Genomic DNA, 18,396 nt, shown 5'->3' with positions numbered 1-18,396 from the left:
CCACTAACTGTGCAAGTTTTTCCCACTTGAAAATATTAGAGAGGCCTGTAATTGTCAACATGGGTAAACCTCAACCACGAGAGACAGAATGTGGAAAAAACCCCAAGAAAATCACATTGTTTCATTTTTAAAGAATTTATTTGCAAATCATTGTGGAAAATAAGTATTTGGTCAATACCAAAAGTTCATCTCAATACTTTGTTATGTACCATTTGTTGGTAATAATGGAGGCCAAACCTTTTCTCTAACTCCTCACAAGCTTTTCACACACTGTTGCCGGTACTTTGACCCATTCCTCCTCGCAGATCTCCTCTAGAGCAGTGATGTTTTGGGGCTGTCGTTGGGCAACATGGACTTTTAACTCCCTCCACAGATTTTCTATGGGGTTGAGATCTGGAGACTGGCTAGGCCACTCCAGGACCTTGAAATGCTTCTTACGAAGCCACTCCTTTGTTGCCCTGGCTTTGTGTTTGGGATCATTGTCATGCTGAAAGACCCAGCCGTGTCTCATCTTCAATTCCCTTGCTGATGGAAGGAGATTTTCACTCAAAATTTCTTGATACATGGCCCCATTTATTCTTTCCTTTACACAGAGTAATCGTCCTGGTCCCTTTGCAGAAAAACAGCCCCAAATCATGATGTTTCCACCCCCATGCTTCACAGTGGGTATGGTGTTCTTTGGATGCAATTCAGTATTCTTTCTCCTCCAAACACGAGAACCTGTGTTTCTACCAAAATGTTCTATTTTGGTTTCATCTGACCATAACACTTTCTCCCAGTCCTCTTCTGGATCATCCAAATGCTCTCTAGCGAACCGCAGACGGGCCTGAACGTGTACTGACTTCAGCAGGGGGACATGTCTGGCAGTGCAAGATTTGAGTCCCTGGCGGTGCATTGTGTTACTGATAGTAGCCTTTGTTACTGTGGTCATTCACTAGGTCCCCCCGTGTGGTTCTGGGATTTTTGCTCACCGTTCTTGTTATCATTTTGACGTCACGGGGTGAGATCTTGCATGGAGCCCCAGATCGAGGGAGATTATCAGTAGTCTTGTATGTCTTCCATTTTCTAATAATTGCTCCCACAGTTGATTTCTTTACAACAAGCGTTTTATCTATTGCAGATTCAGTCTTCCCAGCCTGGTGCAGGTCTACAATTTTGTCTCTGGTTTCCTTCGACAGCTCTTTGGTCTTGGCCATAGTGGAGTTTGGAGTGTGACTGACTGAGATGTGGACAGGTGTCTTTTATACTGATAATGAGTTAAAACAGGTGCCATTAATACAGGTAACGAGTGGAGCCTCGTTAGACCTCGTTAAAAGAAGTTAGACCTCTTTGCCAGCCAGAAATCTTGCTTGTTTGTAGGTGACCAAATACTTATTTTCCACTCTAATTTGGAAATAAATTCTTTAAAAATCAAACAATGTGATTTTCTGTTGTTTTTTTTCCACATTTTGTCTCTCGTGGTTGAGGTTTACCCATGTTGACAATTACAGGCCTCTCTAATCTTTTAAAGTAGGAGAACTTGCACAATTGTTGGTTGACTAAATACTTATTTCCCCCATTGTACGTACTTTATGTAGCGCGTTGCCGCCTCCATTAAGCTGTTTTCCTTTAGTTGGGGCTCACCAGGAGACAATTTATCACAGGTGATAAAAACATTTTCTTTTTATAGTGTAAAATCAAATTTGCATACTAAATCGGAACACAGGGTATGTGTACATATATATTGTAATTCTTATAATTTTAAAAAATATATACATATTTTTTAAACAATCATCTGGGTGGATGTTCCCAAATTTTCCACCCTGGTCTAAGTATAATTGAGCAAGATACTGAACCCCACTTTGCTCCTGGTGCTTTGCCACCAGTAGTTAGATGAGGATATAGTGTCACAGCCCAAAGAATGCCTTAAAGGTGGAAAGGTGCAAAGAATGGCTTAAAAGGCGCTATGCAAGTGTAACTCAAACCTTTTCTTTTTTTTAACACAATGCATCATCACCTTTGAGAAGAACAAAAGCCAATTTGTTTTTCTTATTTCAACCCTGGACACACAAATTCATCCAAGAACAAATAAATAAAAATGCTCGTTGGGGACGATTTTTTGTAAAAAAAAAAAAATATATATATATATATATATTCATACACCCCCCCACACACACACACTTTCTCAATTGTGCTTTTTCTTTATTTTCATTACTATTTACATGGCAAATTCTCACCAAAGGTAATATTACTATGAACAAACGTGTGGAATTATATACATAGCAAAAAAAAAAAAAAAGGTGAAATAACAAAAACGTATAATATTCTAGTATCTTCACAGTAGCCACCCTTTGCTCTGATGACTTTTTTACACACTCTAGCCATTCTCTTGATGAGTTTCAAGAGGGAGTCACCTAAAATGGTTTTTGACTTCAAAGGTAAGCCTTTTCAGGGTTAATTAGCAGAATTTATTGCTTTATCAAAAGGGTTGGAACCTTCATTTGACTTTCATTGAATGAGGTGTGTCCAAACATTAGGCCTGTACTCAATATATATTTTAGTGATGTCCCGGCGTGATACTCGGTATCGTTATCAGCGCGCGACACGGCTATTTTTTAAATGAAGACCATGTTGGACTTGCTCACAAGATTGATCCGATCTATTAGTTGCGTGTGTTATCAGTACCCTCGTGCTTTTTATTTCGTATAAAATTGTTTTTCCTGCATTTTAACAAATATATGTCAGCACGAGTGACGAAAAAGGCGAAATAGGTTTGTCTTGTTTCCGCCAAAATCCCCCCAAAATCAGTCATAAATAAAGAGATATCAGAGACTTACCTCAATTCCGCTTCATCTTCCCCAGCGGCCCGGCGTCTTAGTTTATCGCCGGTCCGGAATCCCTCGGGTAGCCAGAGTTGACCGTGCTGGCGGCGCCGCTTGCGGGCGGCCGCCGTGCCGACGCCCGCCGGGGCCGAAGCGGCCACTGTGCCTGCCGCCAGGTACAGACCGTAAACTTCCCGCGCCGAGAAAAAGCACCGTTGTGACGAGCGGAACGTGGCTTGCCGTGGAGTGGCGTGACGCCCTCCTTTTCAACGACCCGGAGCCAACTTCTTCCTCTTTAAGAGAAAAGGAGGAGGAGGGGGATTAATGAACTTCAAATTACCGCGCGTGCTTTAAGCTGTAAAGACGGAGGATTTAATGGGATTTTCCAGATAACAAAGACGACCAACTTCTAGCACGCTCCCGATCAATTTTTCCCCTTTTCTCTCGCGCCCCCCTCCAACTAACGATTTGGAAATGATAAACCCCCCCCCCCCAACTTAAAGCCTTAAGACCTGGTATTACATCCAGCGAGGTGAAGGTGAAGGCGGCCCAAATATCATGAAGAAGGCCAAAGTTGATTTGCAGCAATTACGCAAAAGCGTAGCGTTGCTTCAAAATAATATTAGTCAAGTACAAGTAAAGTAGTCATCCGCCAAATATCAAGTGCAAGTAAAAAAATTACTCAGCTACTGAAAAAGTCCTTTAAACGTTGGATTTAGTTCTAAACCCTCTCATCAGCAGAAAAAAGACACAAATTACTAATTCAGCATTACTTCAAAATAATGTTCGGCAATTTTGGGGTCTTCGGGTTGATTTTGGGCTATTTCCATACATGTCAACCTGAGGCCGTTGGCAATCTTACAAAAAGTGACGTACGCCCTTACAAATTGGTGACTAATTTTACAAAATTTATATATCGTGCAATATAAAACAAAAATAAAACTCAATTTTTAAAATAAGTTGAATTTATTGGTAATATTGTCACATGGTGCAATCAAAGAACAATCAATATCTTCATTACTAAGATTAAACAGTGACTTTTGTTATAATTGTATGTAGAACTTTTGGCAATTTCTATCATGTCTTTTGATGGCTGCACTTCATCTCGCAATTCAGTTTGACTTGAAGGTAGTTCGTTAGTGTGTCAAATTATAAATTAAAAAGGTCAATTGATAAAATTCACATACCGATGGAATTTTTGAGTCAGGGAAGATTTCTTTTACTAATTCTGAGAAGTGATCAGCAATAGTTGTGGGCAAATTGTTTTCGGCAACAAATTGGCAGAATAAAATCTCAGCTTTCCTCACTTTTCATTCTGCAGACTTCATCTTTATGACCAGTGTTGTTAATCTAACTTTTAAAAAGTAATTAATCACAGTTACAAGTTACTTCTCCCCAAAAATAATTGAGTGAGTAACTCAGTTACCTGAATGTAAGAGTAATTAGTTACTTGGCAAAGTAACTGGTGTTACCTTTCATGTTTTTTTCCCTATTTTAAAAAAACAAAACAAAACAAAACAAACAAACAAACAAAAACATTGTAACCTTTGGTATGTTTGGAAGTCATTTAATGTTGTGACTCAACTGTTAAAATTGCTCCCGCTTTTTGCATTAGTTCCCTTCTGTTGACTTTGACATGTCAAGATGTTGCCGGTTTAGGAACATTTTAGATAAAAAGTTACTTAGGTCCGCGAGGAACATTCACTGCAACACAGCCTTTACTGCTTTAAAATGGCGGCTGTTTACTAATGCCGCCAAGTTTGTCATTTTGCATGTAGTTCTATATGCATGTGATATCTAGGCGTAGATTTTAGGCTGTCGGCTACAGTCAGGAAATATTGGAGCCTAGCATCGCTAGTAATAATCAACGAAGCGATATCATCTATCTATCTATCTATCTATCTATCTATCTATCTATCTATCTATCTATCTATCTATCTATCTATCTATCTATCTATCTATCTATCTATCTATCTATCTATCTATCTATCTATCTATCTATCTATCTATCTATCTATCTATCTATCCATCCATCCATCCATCCATCCATCCATCCATCCATCCATCCATCCATCCATCCATCCATCCATCCATCCATCCATCCATCCATCCATCCATCATCCAAACTCATCTACATCGTGCTGAATCCATTTTTGGAGATTCCGGGGGTTTGTCTGGCTTGATTTCGCAGTTTTAACTTCGTCAACACCAATGTTCCCTCTAAATACACAGAAGCTCCCTGAGCACATTGCGGACCATGGTGAGCAACATCAGATGTGTACCCTTCAAAACCCTGGATCCTGGCAAGTTACATGGCTTATAAAAAGAATGAAACTACAGCAGCAATTTTAATTAGTTTACTTTTAATATAATTGATTTGGCCCACATAAAAAGAAATAGACAAAAATCTCGTTGTTTATGAGATGTGTACTATGTTATATGTGAGAGTCCTGCTTTAACCATAGGAAGAATCCTGCTTTGACCTGGGTAACGTCCATTTGGGGCATAGATGACTTAATAAATAAAACATAATGAACAACCACAATGGGAGAACAGTATAACAAACTAACACATTAAAACTGTTCAGACAATCAAGGTTCCTATTGCAGCTACACTGCAAAAACACCTCCTTACAACTAGTTAAATTCCCTTGTTTTCAGAATAAATCTACTACAAATACATGAAATTATCAGCCAAATTTTACTGACTTAGATACCCTGAAATAAGCTTATTTTCAGCTTTTTTTCTTAACAGACTTTGAGCAAAAAGTTAGTATATATAATCTTATCTATTAAGCTTGCTTTTCAGAAATTCAAGAATAGATATTGTTCAAATCATTATTTGAAAAAAACAAACTTGGAACAAGGATGGACTTGGGCGGAAAGTGAAAATATCCTTTGGTGATAAACGACTGAATTACAAAGGGCAATGCACTAGTAAGCCTTCTGTTGTACAAAAGCTAATTCTTGTGTTGGAATGTTAAAAAGCTTACTGAATTGTGGTTATTTCATTGTTGAAAATGATTCCTTTGTTTGTTGTTACTAGTATGCATAATATTGGTGGGAGCGCAAATAACCAAAGCCTAATTTCTATCTCCCGAAAGTAATTTACTTTGTTATTCACCATAACTTCCTGTAACGCTTTTATTTTGGTGTATTTCCTGTTCCTTGCGTTTTGCAATGTTTGTAACTTGAAGGCGGGCCAAAATGAGAGACGGCAAACTGTCAGAATTTTGATCTCCTCTAGCGGCCCCGCTGAAGAGTCAAAGCTCTCACGGCGATCCTTTTATTTACCAAGGTGATCGGTTGGTTTGATTAACTAGATGATATCAGTTCTAAAATTAGATATCAATTAATACTGTAGCGCTTGCAAAGATGGGCAGCGGAATGTTGCTTCAGTAAATTAGCACAGGAATCTAGCTCTCTTTCACCACTAGGGATGGGAATTGATAAAATTTTTACGATTCCGATTCCATTATCGATATTGCTTAACAATTCGATTCTTTATCAATACTCTTATCGATTCTAATTTTCACTAATGGACTGTGTGAGGGTCTGGGTTCAATATGTTTTATGGTTCATTCTCCTCGGGGTGTCGGTTAGAGCACAAGGAGTGGAGAGTGGAGTTGGTCTTTGCACTTTTAATACAACTTGGCAACATGCACAACCACATACATGCAATTGCACTTGATATGAGATTCACTCAATGAGCAGGTGGGAGCATGCGTGGAAAGATGTTGATGTATTTCTATGTGTGTGAAAGACTGGAATGTGTGGATATACAAGTATGTGTGGTTCTGAAAGGAAAGAAAATTAGTGCTGATGCAATAAACAATGCAAATTGACTGTAAGCAGTTAATAACACACATACATGACTCGCAGTGTAATGAACACAAAGGGGGATGGGGGGCGAGTGCACGCGCACAAGCCGGAAGCACGCTGCGTGCATGTTCAGTCGTCTTGGTCATAAAAGTGGCGAAAACTAAGCACTGTACACTCATATGGATGTACAACATCATATTAAGATGCTGAACTAACACATTCCCTCTTAACACAAATGTGCAATGCGAATATAATGGTGGGTGCGTGAGTGCGCGCACATAACCCACAAGCCGCTGCGTGCACGTGCAGTCATCTTGGCCATAAAAGTGGCGAAAACTAAGCACTGTACACTCATTTGGATGTACAACATCATCTTAAGATGCTAAACTAACACATTTCCTCTTAACACAACTGTGCAACGCGAATGTAATGTAAACAACGCTCTCCTCCGCGCAACGAGGACTAGCGGAGCGACCAGCCGACAGTAAAAACACGAAACGGTCGCGCTGATAACGGCTCTAATTTATCATAAGAACTTTATGGCATGAAGATGAAATACTTACATTCGTTCATGGATGCACAAAAACTAATAATTCCACTAACAGGTGGCCGTCTGCTCGAAATGCGCACCTTACGCCTAGTCTCGGTCCCAGAATACGCTGCGCGCATTACGTAGGACAATAATAGGAAACTGACTGGCTGATATTGGAATGAACGCATACCCATGAAATCTTTCTAACAGGAGTATTAAAATTGCTAATAAGATCGTTTAGGATTATTTTAGATGCATATATGTTATATTTTTCTTATAGAGCATTTGACGAGAATATGATAGACCAATTAATAGACACTTTTGGAAAAATCACCATTTCTTTAAGTAGTCTCATGAATAATGGCTTGGCCTGTTAATACCACTGCTTTGTAACTCGTTAGCGACACCTCTTGGTACAATTGGTAGGTGGGTACACTGAGAGCATTATTGTTGTGATGCTTGCTTGTCCAAGTGTATCATGCGTCAATTCCGTGACATTAATTGTACTGTTAGGAATGTAAAAGAGAACCGTTAAATAATCTGCCAAACAATTTCATGGAATTGATACACGAGAAACCAATTCTCTATAAGAACCGGTTCTCAATTCCCATCCCTATTCACCACTAATGGAAGTGTCGCGTTCCCGTATGAAACGCACCAATTGGAGCGTCGCGCTGACACATTACAGTGGCGTCGACAGTTGTCCGAGTCACGTTGTTGTATCGAGCACACCAGTATTGCAGCGCTGACAGTAGTAGTGACGTTACAATACGTTTGAATGTTGAATTTTATTTTGTGCGGAGAGTATGTTTAACCCTTTAACACCTAAGCCTATTTTGGCCTAATTTGCATGCATTTGATGTTGCCATTACATTTCAAAGAAAAAAATGTTTACAATGGCCAAATTGGGTCCCCTTTTTTCAGGACACCTTGAACTTCATGTCCATGTCCACGTCATGTCCAACTGCTGTTTTCTTCATTGACCAATTTTAATCCACATTTTGGACCCAAAAAGACAAAAAGATCCCAAAATCTCTTTTCAATATTTGTAATGTTGACGTCCCACTGACAACCAAACATGCTCGACCAACCGTTTTGAAGCTTGATCATATTTATTCAACTTGTTAGGATAAACATTCAATAGAAAAAAATAAGATTGAATAGTTTTATGTTTGACAATTCAACACAAACAGCAGGTATGGTCATAGGCGTTTTTGGCCTTTACACATACTATGGTCAAAACAGGTTATATACATGGCAAATTCTCACCAAAGGTAATATTACTATGAACAAACGTGTGGAATTATATACATAGCAAAAAAAAAAAAAAAGGTGAAATAACAAAAACGTATATATATAAAAATTGAAAAGATTATAATAAAGAAAAAATATATATAACATTGAAAAAATGTATTTTAAAAAATATTGACAGGTAGTTCAGTTCAATTCAAAATGTGCAGGCATGCTACCCATAAAGTTTTTATTTTTTTGCGCACTCAATAAAGCTTGAACAGGTCATGGAGCTGCGTCACACACGTCACACAGCCTACTCTTTCGCTGTTTGCGCGCTGCCGTCACTTCTATTCGCCGAGACGCGGACTCATGCAAAGAAAAAGATGACAAATACGGCTCATCTTCCTCCTCGACTTAATGAAATAATGCATTAGCTTGCGCTAAATGTAGTTTTATATTCATTCTGCATGTTTAAAAGTCGCTCGCTCAAACCAACCGGCCTTTGCTTGCGTCGCATGCCTCCCTTTCATTAGTTGGCGTCTCGTTCGGAAATGTATTTAAAAAAATGATCACATTCGGTTCGTCCTTCTTGACATCACAACGGCTCTTGGGATACAGTATGTAGTCTTTTGTGCTGCTTTCGGTTTTGAAAAAGGACAAGAAATGATGGAAATATGGAGATAGATACATAGTCCATGCAGCGTTTGAATGCATATTTATGAGTGCAATAAAACTCAAAGGACATTATCTCCCGTTTTTCTTGGTCGATTGACTTCAAATAAAAACTGGTGTGGACATCAACTTCCGCACTTTCAAATGAGACCAACCAGCGGCACCTGGGTGACGTAATTACAGCGTGACGAAGCTTCAAAGATGATATGCGTAAACGCGTCACTGCCGACACGTTCGGTGTTAAAGGGTTAATCAGTGCGCGATTGAAACATTGGTCAACACACTACTGAGTTTATCCGCAACTCATGAAATTTTTTTAAAACCGGAAGTTCGAGGCATTGTCTAAGATGGCGCCGCCCATATTTCACTCAGGAAACTTGTCCATAGGCAATAGGACGTACTTGGGATACTTGTTTGGATACGCCTCCATGCTGGCAATATCTTTTACTTCTGGTCAGGCAGAGTCAATGCGAACTGTAACGTGTGGTAGGTAGTGCTAAGCTAATTCCTTCGGTGTATTAGGAAGAAAATATGGGTGTGTATTGTTGCGTTACCGGGTGCAACAGCGTCTCCCACGACAAAAAAAGGGTGAGGAAAACTGGACTCACTTTTCACCATTTTTGGGCATGGAGGACCAATAAAGGGGAACAAATATCATAGATCACGAAGGCACGACGGATGGCTTGGGGTTCGTCGAAGTCAAGATGTGGAGAGCACTAGGAAAATTGCACACCTTGGCATTCATGTGGAACGGGTGATTGGGAACACTCGAAATGAGTACACCATTTTGTCAAACAAGGTTCCCATTAGTTTTGTTCTACTGTGTAAAAGGGAGGATGTTACCTTTCTTGATAAGCTTGTGGTTGTTTGCTGTGCTCTTACAAACATGGGCCCAAGTGTTGTTGTGAAAAGTCAATAAAATGTGAATACCAAAACATGACTTGAACAAGTTCTTGACGAACTGTATCTGCTTGTTGTTTACTTCAGCTCTTCATAATAAACAGGTGTAATAATTACAAAGTCAGGTGATTTAATATTATGTTATTCCATTTGGAATATGCATTGACAATGTTTGGACAGTGTTATAGACAAGAACTGGGACTGGTAAATTGCAGTAGATTTATTTCAAATAATGCAACTTCTCCCATACAATATTTGAACTGACAGTTTAAAATCTTTAAATTAGTGCAAACAAGGCCCACCCTCTGACCGGGGCAGCAAATATGATATAATATTATAATAAATTATAAGTAATATATGATATACAGTGGGGAGAACAAGTATTTGATACACTGCTGATTTTGCTGGTTTTCCCACTTGCAAAGCATGTAGAGGTCTGTAATTTGAGTTCTCTTCAACTGTGAGGGACGGAATCTAATAAAAAAAAAAAAAAACAAACAGAAAATCACATATGATTTTTAAATAATAAATTTGCATTTAATTGCATGAAACAAGTATTTGATACATCACAAAAATCGAACTTAATATTTGGTACAGAAACCTTTGTTTGCTATTATAGATACCAAACGTTTCCTGTAGTCCTTGACAAGGTTTGCACACACTGCAGCAGGGATTTTGGCCCACTCCTCCATGCAGATCTTCTCCAGGGGCTTCAGGTTTCGGGGCTGCTGCCGGGCAACACGGACTTTCAGCTCCCTCCATAGATTTTCTATTGGGTTCAGATCTGGTGACTGGCTAGGCCACTCCAGGACCTTAAGATGCTTCTTACGGAACCACTCATTAGTTGCCTTGGCTGTGTGCTTTGGGCCGTTGTCATGCTGGAAGACCCAGCCATGACCCATCTTCAGGGCTCTCACTGAAGGAAGGAGGTTGTCAGCCAAGATCTGGCAATACATAGCCCCATCCATCCTCCCCTCAATACGGTGCAGTCGTCCTGTACCCTTGGCAGAGAAGCAGCCCCAAAAAATGATGTTTCCTCCTCCATGTTTCACGGTTGGGATGGTGTTGGCGGTTGTACTCATCCTTCTTTTTCCTCCAAACACGACGAGCCGAGTTTAGACCGAAAAGTTCGATTTTGGTCTCATCCGACCACATGACCTTCTCCCATTGCTCCTCTGGATCATCCAGATGGTCAGTGGCAAACTTCAGACGTGTCTGGACATGCACTGGCTTCAGCAGCGGGACCTTGCGTGCGCTGTAGGATTTTAATCCATGACGGCGTAATGTGTTTCCGATGGTTTTCTTCGAGACTGTGGTTCCAGCTCTCTTCAGGTCATTGACCAGGTCCTGCCGTGTAGTTTTGGGCTGATCCCTCACCTTCCTCATGATCAGTGATGCCCCACGAGGTGAAATCTTGCATGGAGCCCCAGAACGAGGCAGATTCACCGTCAAATTGAACTTCTTCCATTTTCTAATAATCGCTCCAACAGTTGTTACCTTCTCACCAAGCTGCTTGCTTATTTTCCTGTAGCCCATCCCAGCCTTGTGCAGGTCTATAATTTTATCCTTGATGTCCTTACACAGCTCTTTGGTCTTGGCCATTGTGGAGAGGTTGGAGTTGGTTTGTTTGAGCATGTAAACAGGTGTCTTTTATACAGGTAACAAGCTCAAACAGGTGCAGTTACTTCCAGTAATGAGTGGAGAACAGGAGGGGTTCTTCAAAAAGAACTAAGAGCCGAAATATTTACCAGTTGGTAATGTATCAAATACTTATTTCATTCAGTTAAATACAAATGTATTATTTAAAATTTATACAATGTGATTTTCTGGATTTTTGTATTACATTCCGTCCCTCATAGTTGAAGAGAACTTATGATACAAATTACAGACCTCTACATGGCTTGCAAGTGGGAAAACCAGCAAAATCGGCAGTGTATCAAATACTTGTTCTCCCCACTGTAAATACAAGATTACTACAAACGTGTCTTTGTCAAAGCAGTTAAAAAAAAAAAAAACAATTCACTGGCCTTGGGTAAATTGCCAGACAGAATAAATTAGGGCTGTCAAAATTATCGCGTTAACGGGCGGTAATAAATTAATCACGTTAAAATATTTGACACATTTACCGCACATGCCCCGCTCAAACAGATTAAAATGACAGCACAGTGTCATGTCCATTTGTTACTTGTGGTTTTTTTGTGTTTTGTCGCCCTCTGGTGGCGCTTGGGTGCGACTGATTTTATGGGTTTCAGCACCATGAACATTGTGTAATTATTGACATCAACAACGGCAAGCTACTAGTTTATTTTTTGCTTGAAAATTTTACAAATTTTATTAAAACCAAAACATTAAGAGGGGTTTTAATATAAAGTTTCTATAATTTGTACTAACATTTATCTTTTAAGAACTACAAGTCTTTCTATCCATGGATCACTTTAACAGAATGTTAATAATGTTAATGCCATTTTGATGATTTATTGTTATAATAAACAAATACAGTACTTACAGTATGTTGAATGTATATATTCGTCTTGTGTCTTATCTTTCCATTCCAACAATATTTTACAGAAAAATCTGGCATATTTTATAGATTGAATTGCGATTAATTACGATTAATGAATTTTTAAGCTGTGATTAACTTGATAAAAAATTTTAATCGTTTGACAGCCCTAGAATGAATATGTACTTTAAAAATTTTGCATTTTCATTTTAAGTATTGCAAGTTCTCCAACACAATATTTGCACAGACAGTTTAAAATCCTTAAATTAGTGCCAAATGGGCCACACTCTGATAGGGGGCAGAAAATATTACAATATACAGTGGGGCAAATAAGTATTTAGTCAAACACGAATTGTGCAAGTTCTCCCACTTGAAAATATTAGAGAGGCCTGTAATTGTCAACATGGGTAAACCTCAACCATGAGAGACAGAATGTGAAAAAAAAAAAAGCCAGAAAATCACATAATTTGATTTTTAAAGAATTTATTTGCAAATCATGGTGGAAAATAAGTAGTTGGTCAATACCAAAAGTTCATCTCAATACCTTGTTATGTACCCTTTGTTGGCAATAATGGAGGCCAAACATTTTCTGTAACTCTTCACAAGCTTTTAACACACTGTTGCTGGTATTTTGGCCCATTCCTCCATGCAGATCTCCTCTAGAGCATTGATGTTTTGGGGCTGGCGTTGGGCAACACGGACTTTCAACTCCCTCCACAGATTTTCTATAGGGTTGAGATCTGGAGACTGGCTAGGCCACTCCAGAACCTAGAAATGCTTCTTACGAAGCCACTCCTTTGTCGCCCTGGCTGTGTGTTTGGGATCACTGTCATGCTGAAAGACCCAGCCACGTCTCATCTTCAATGCCCTTGCTGGTGGAAGGAGATTTTCACTCAAAATCTCTCGATACATGGCCCCATTCATTCTTTCCTTTACACAGATCAATCATCCTGGTCCCGTTGCAGAAAAACAGCCCCAAATCATGATGTTTCCATCCCCATGCTTCAAAGTGGGTATGATGTTCTCCGGATTCAATTCAGTATTCTTTCTCCTCCAAACACGAGAACCTGTGTTTCTACCAAAAACTTCTATTTTGGTTTCATCTGACCATATCACATTCTCCCAGTCCTCTTCTGGATCATCCAAATGCTTTCTAGCAAACCGCAGACGGCCCTGGACGTGTACTTTCCTCAGCAGGGGGACACGTCTGGTACTGGGTCCCCCTGTGTGGTTCTGGGAGTTTTGCTCACCGTTCTTGTTATCACTTTGACGTCACGGGGTGAGATCTTGCATGGAGCCCCAGATCGAGGGAGATTATCAGTGGTCTTGTGCGTCTTCCATTTTCTAATAATTACTCCCACAGTTGATTTCTTTACAACAAGCGTTTTACCTATTGCAGATTCAGTCTTCCCAGCCTGGTGCAGGTCTACAATTTTGTCTCTGGTTTCCTTCGACAGCTCTTTGGTCTTGGCCATAGTGGAGTTTGGAGTGTGACTGACTGAGATGTGGACAGGTGTCTTTTATACTGATAATGAGTTAAAACAGGTGCCATTAATACAGGTAACGAGTGGAGCCTCGTTAGACCTCGTTAAAAGAAGTTAGACCTCTTTGCCAGCCAGAAATCTTGCTTGTTTGTAGGTGACCAAATACTTATTTTCCACTCTAATTTGGAAATAAATTCTTTAAAAATCAAACAATGTGATTTTCTGTTTTTTTCCCACATTCTGTCTCTCATGGTTGAGGTTTACCCATGTGGACAATTACAGGCCTCTCTAATCTTTTCAAGTAGGAGAACTTGGACAGTTAGTGGTTGACTAAATACTTATTTGCCCCACTGTATAATATCATAAATAAATAAAAAAAAAAAAAAAAAAAAAAGACTCTTCAAGCCCAGCCATGCATGTACAATGGACACTCATGACTTGGCCAATCCTTGCAATGATGACCCATGACCTTAAAGGAGTCTTGTTGAGGCGCTGAGAGTACAAAACCTGTCAGGGCAGAGGGAAAAAACACAATCCAGTCTTTAGCTCATTGTTTTGAAATCAATATGAAAGAAAATAAAAGCATAAGAGTAAACATACATTTAGTCATTTAGCAGTCGATTTCAACATGGATACATTCAAGCGAACCATAAGAGGATAAATGCTGGATCATCAGTTGATCATGTAAAAAGCAATGGATTAACAACAAGAGCGTAGGTTTGGTCTTAACATTGGTAGGGGTGATATAGCAGCATGACATGCATGTACACTTTTTGCTGGGGACAGGATATTAATAAAACCATTAATAAGACCAAACAAATTATTGAAGTGGGGTCAGGGCTACATTTCTCATGAATATGAACCTCATTAATTAGCTAATTTTAATTGCAATATACAAACACAAATGATATTAACATGTACAATAAATACAAACTTGTTACTACTACAGCCTGTTGTGCTTTAGGTTTTACTTTCGTGCACCAGGGAACCATGAGTTAAACGATGGTGATATGTTAACAACAGTTCGTGCACTGTGGTACAGAAATGTAAACAAAGTAAGATAGACACTGTGAGAACTGCACAGCACGTAGCCTACCTGTGAGCAGAGGAACGTGTTGTCGTCTGTCGCTTTGAAAATCTGTTGGTCCTGAACCCATCCATTAGTGAACTGGACATGACCCTCAGGGGATTTGTAATTTTTGAACTGAACCAATGTGTAGGCACTCACACCGCAGACAAGGTATGCAATAATGTCGTTTGTTGTCAATGAGAGCAAGTCGTCCTTGCCTTCTTTGGCAGCAAGTATGGGTCTACGTCATTGATAAAAGTTATTTTTGAAAAGTACCCGTTTTGAACCTCTACTGACAGCGTTTCCCTGTAAATGCCATGACGACTTTGCTTTTTAAACACGATTCCTGCATAAAAACTATCCCAAGGCAAAGTAAACAGCAAGACTGGTTACAATCCACGTTGAGTCTGCCGGACTGGAAGTAAAGGATATTGCCAGCATCCAAACAATGACGTAGTACGTCCTGTTCCCTATTGATTTTGGGGCATTTATATTACACTTCCTGTTGATTTTGGGGACTTTTTAGATCACTAGCTGTTGATCTTGGGTCACTTTGTGTTCATTTTTGGGCATTTCTAGATGCCTCCTTGTTTGTTTTAGACATTTTCTTTTGATTTTTGGATGTTTTCAGCTTACTTTTGGCTCGTTCTTGGACAAATTTATGTTTATTTTAGTCACTGCTTGTTGATTTTTGAGATTTCCAGGTGTACATTGTAGTTCAGTTTATGTTGATTTTAAGGGGATTTAAGAAAGAACAGGAAGTGACCTGGAAATGCCTAAAATCCACAGGAAATCAGATGGAGGTGATCCTGAGAAACCAAACTATATACAGAATGTCAGTAAGACACTGCATTTGAATAATCAACAAGAAGTGACATGTAGGTAACTTATAATTAACAAGGAAGTGACCCAAAATCTATAGGAAGTGACACGGTAATGCCTTGAAATGAACAGGAAGTAACCAGAGAATTCCTCAAAATCAACAGGAAGTGACTAACAAGCAGGAGGTGACTTAAAATACGCAAGAACAGGAACAGGAAATAATCCAAAGTGTACACAAAGTGACCCTGGAATGCCCCAAACGCAACAAGAAGTAACCCAAAAGTCAAAAGGAAGTGGCATGTAAATACCCTACAATGAACAAGGAAGCGACCCAAAACTATGATGGCAATCGCTATGAGTTGTGGCCAATGTGTTCATGAACAGACAAATAGTAGATGAGTTGGAGGGAGGGGGTGCGCTAACCTTGCGTTCCCCGTGGACAGGAGCGTTTGTAGCTATCGATGAGGTCAACGCGGTTGCGAGAAGCACTCATTGATCTCCAGTTGGTGCCCACCAAGAAAAGAAGAAGGAGAGTTGGGTCGATTGTGGACATGAAACACAAACATTTTAGTTTACCTGGCTTTTTTCTTTCTGGATCAAGGAGGCCAGTTGTGGCTTGCAATTAGTTGAATTACTCTATTTCTCGGCATTCACACTCATAGGGTTACTTCCTGTTGAGTCTTGTACATTTCCAAGTCACTTCCTGTTGCTATTGGATCAGTTCCTGTTGACGTTGGGACATTTTGAGCTCACTTTCTGTTGATATGAATCCTCTTTCTGTTGATTTTGGAACATTTTAGGGTCACTTCCTGTCATTAGGTCACTTTTTGGCGATTTGGGAGATTTCAGGGTCACTTCCTGCAGTTTTTGGGGCATTTTAGGGTCACGTTCTGTTGATTTTGGGCCATATCCTGTTAGTTTTGGGTCATTTCGAGCTCACTTCCTGTTGATGTCAGGTCTCTTTCTGCTGATATCAGGCTGCTTCCTGTTGATTTTGAGTCATTCGGGGTGAATTTTGTTGGGTTTCAGTTCTTTCGGGGTCACTTCCTGTTGATATCTCATTGATTTTGGGGTCCCTTTCGTTAATTAGGTAACTCCTGTTCATTTTAAAGTCACTTCCTGTTGGTCACGGCCCCGGGACACTTCCTGGTCATTTTGGGGCATTTCCTGCTGAAGCAATTAAGCTAAGTTCTAAAATAAAAGTTTTTTTTCTTCAAAATCTGAGAGAAAGTTGAAACTCGGCCAAGTTTTTTTTTTTTTTTTTTTAATATCTCTTGCGCTTTGGTTGCAGGCAAGCAAAAAGCTTGCCTCAGGGCTGAGGATTAGATGAGAGCTGTTTGTCTTGGCATTTTACGGGGAGGGGGAAAAGAGAGACAGAGAGAGAGAGAGAGAGAGAGAGAGAGAGAGAGAGAGAAAAAGAGAGAGAGAGTGTGAAAGAGCGGGATGGACCCAAGAGCAACCCCACGCCCTATCTGCAGAGAGCCTAACCTTTGGGGCAGCGGCACAGGAAGGCGTCCATCTTGATCATGCACTGGCTGCCATGGGCACACTCTTCCATATCAGGCTGGCACAACTCCCCCTCGTAGCGTCGGGGACATTTTGAATAGTGATGGTAAAGTTTGACCGATGTATTGGCCGGCCGATATATCAGGCCGATATATGGACTTCTTTCAATTTTGGCCGAAATATTAGCCGGTATAGACAACTTTCCTGGGCGAAACATCTTTGATCATTTCTGCTCTGAACATCCGGCTTAGAACAACATGAATTGTGGTTGAAGTTACCAGTGTTTTGACAAAGTTAAAACTGCAAAATCGAACCAGAGGAACCCACGGAACCTCCCAAAATGGATTCAGCAGGACGTGGATGAGACTCCGAGACTTGCTATGCTGTGCGTGAACTCCTGGAAGCGCCTATATATATATGGTTGGAAGTGGAAAGTTTTGAACAGCATCCAGCTTCAAAGTACCAGTGTGAATCTACCCCGCCATCAGTGTTGTCAATAACGGCATTAGAATATAACGGCGTTACTAACGGTGTTATTTTCTTCAGTAGTGAGTAATCTAATTAATTACTTTTCTCATCTTGGTAACGCCATTGCCCTTACGGAGGCGGGAAAGGCGTGCGTTACTATGTTGGTTGACTGACGCGAGAAAAGTCTGAGAAAGACGGACTCACGGAGATGAGAGAGCAGAACAGGAGTTGGGAGGAGACAAGGGAGGGTGACGCCATTGCAAACGCGATGCTACTATGCTAGGTGGCTCCAATAATACTTGAGTGTAGCCGATAGCCTACAAACTACGCCCACATGATGCTTTGGTATATATCACATATATACAGAACTAGATGCAAATGACAGACACAGCTGCATTAGCAACATGTATAATAAAGAACTAGATGCGTTAGTAAACAGCCGCCATCTGAAAGCAGTAGACTTCTCAGGAAGGCTCTGTTGTAGACAACCTTCCTAGCGAACCTAAGTAACTTTTTATCTAAAATGATCCTAAATCGGCAAAATCTTGACTTAAATCTATCTTTAAATGATGAAAGAGTTTTAAAACA

At 40.0% G+C, this 18,396-nt stretch overlaps 1 protein-coding gene across 1 annotated transcript in view; it reads right to left on the bottom strand.

Annotated features, from left to right (window-relative positions):
• LOC130909886 (neurogenic locus notch homolog protein 1-like) overlaps positions 1-17,557 on the bottom strand; it is a 51,314-nt gene extending 33,757 nt beyond the window's left edge. Inside the window, exons 1-2 of the mRNA XM_057826817.1 lie at positions 17,323-17,557; positions 2,817-3,063 (exon numbers count right to left, since the gene is read on the bottom strand). Coding sequence (XP_057682800.1) covers positions 2,817-3,063; positions 17,323-17,557 — 482 coding nt within the window. The remainder of the gene's footprint in view (positions 1-2,816; positions 3,064-17,322) is intronic.
• Between the last annotated feature and the right edge of the window lie 839 nt (positions 17,558-18,396).

Source organism: Corythoichthys intestinalis, chromosome 21, assembly GCF_030265065.1.
Source record: "Corythoichthys intestinalis isolate RoL2023-P3 chromosome 21, ASM3026506v1, whole genome shotgun sequence".
Taxonomy (NCBI): Eukaryota; Metazoa; Chordata; class Actinopteri; order Syngnathiformes; family Syngnathidae; genus Corythoichthys; species Corythoichthys intestinalis.
Note: the sequence above shows the minus strand (reverse complement) of the source record. Positions and strands in the feature narration are given on the sequence as shown.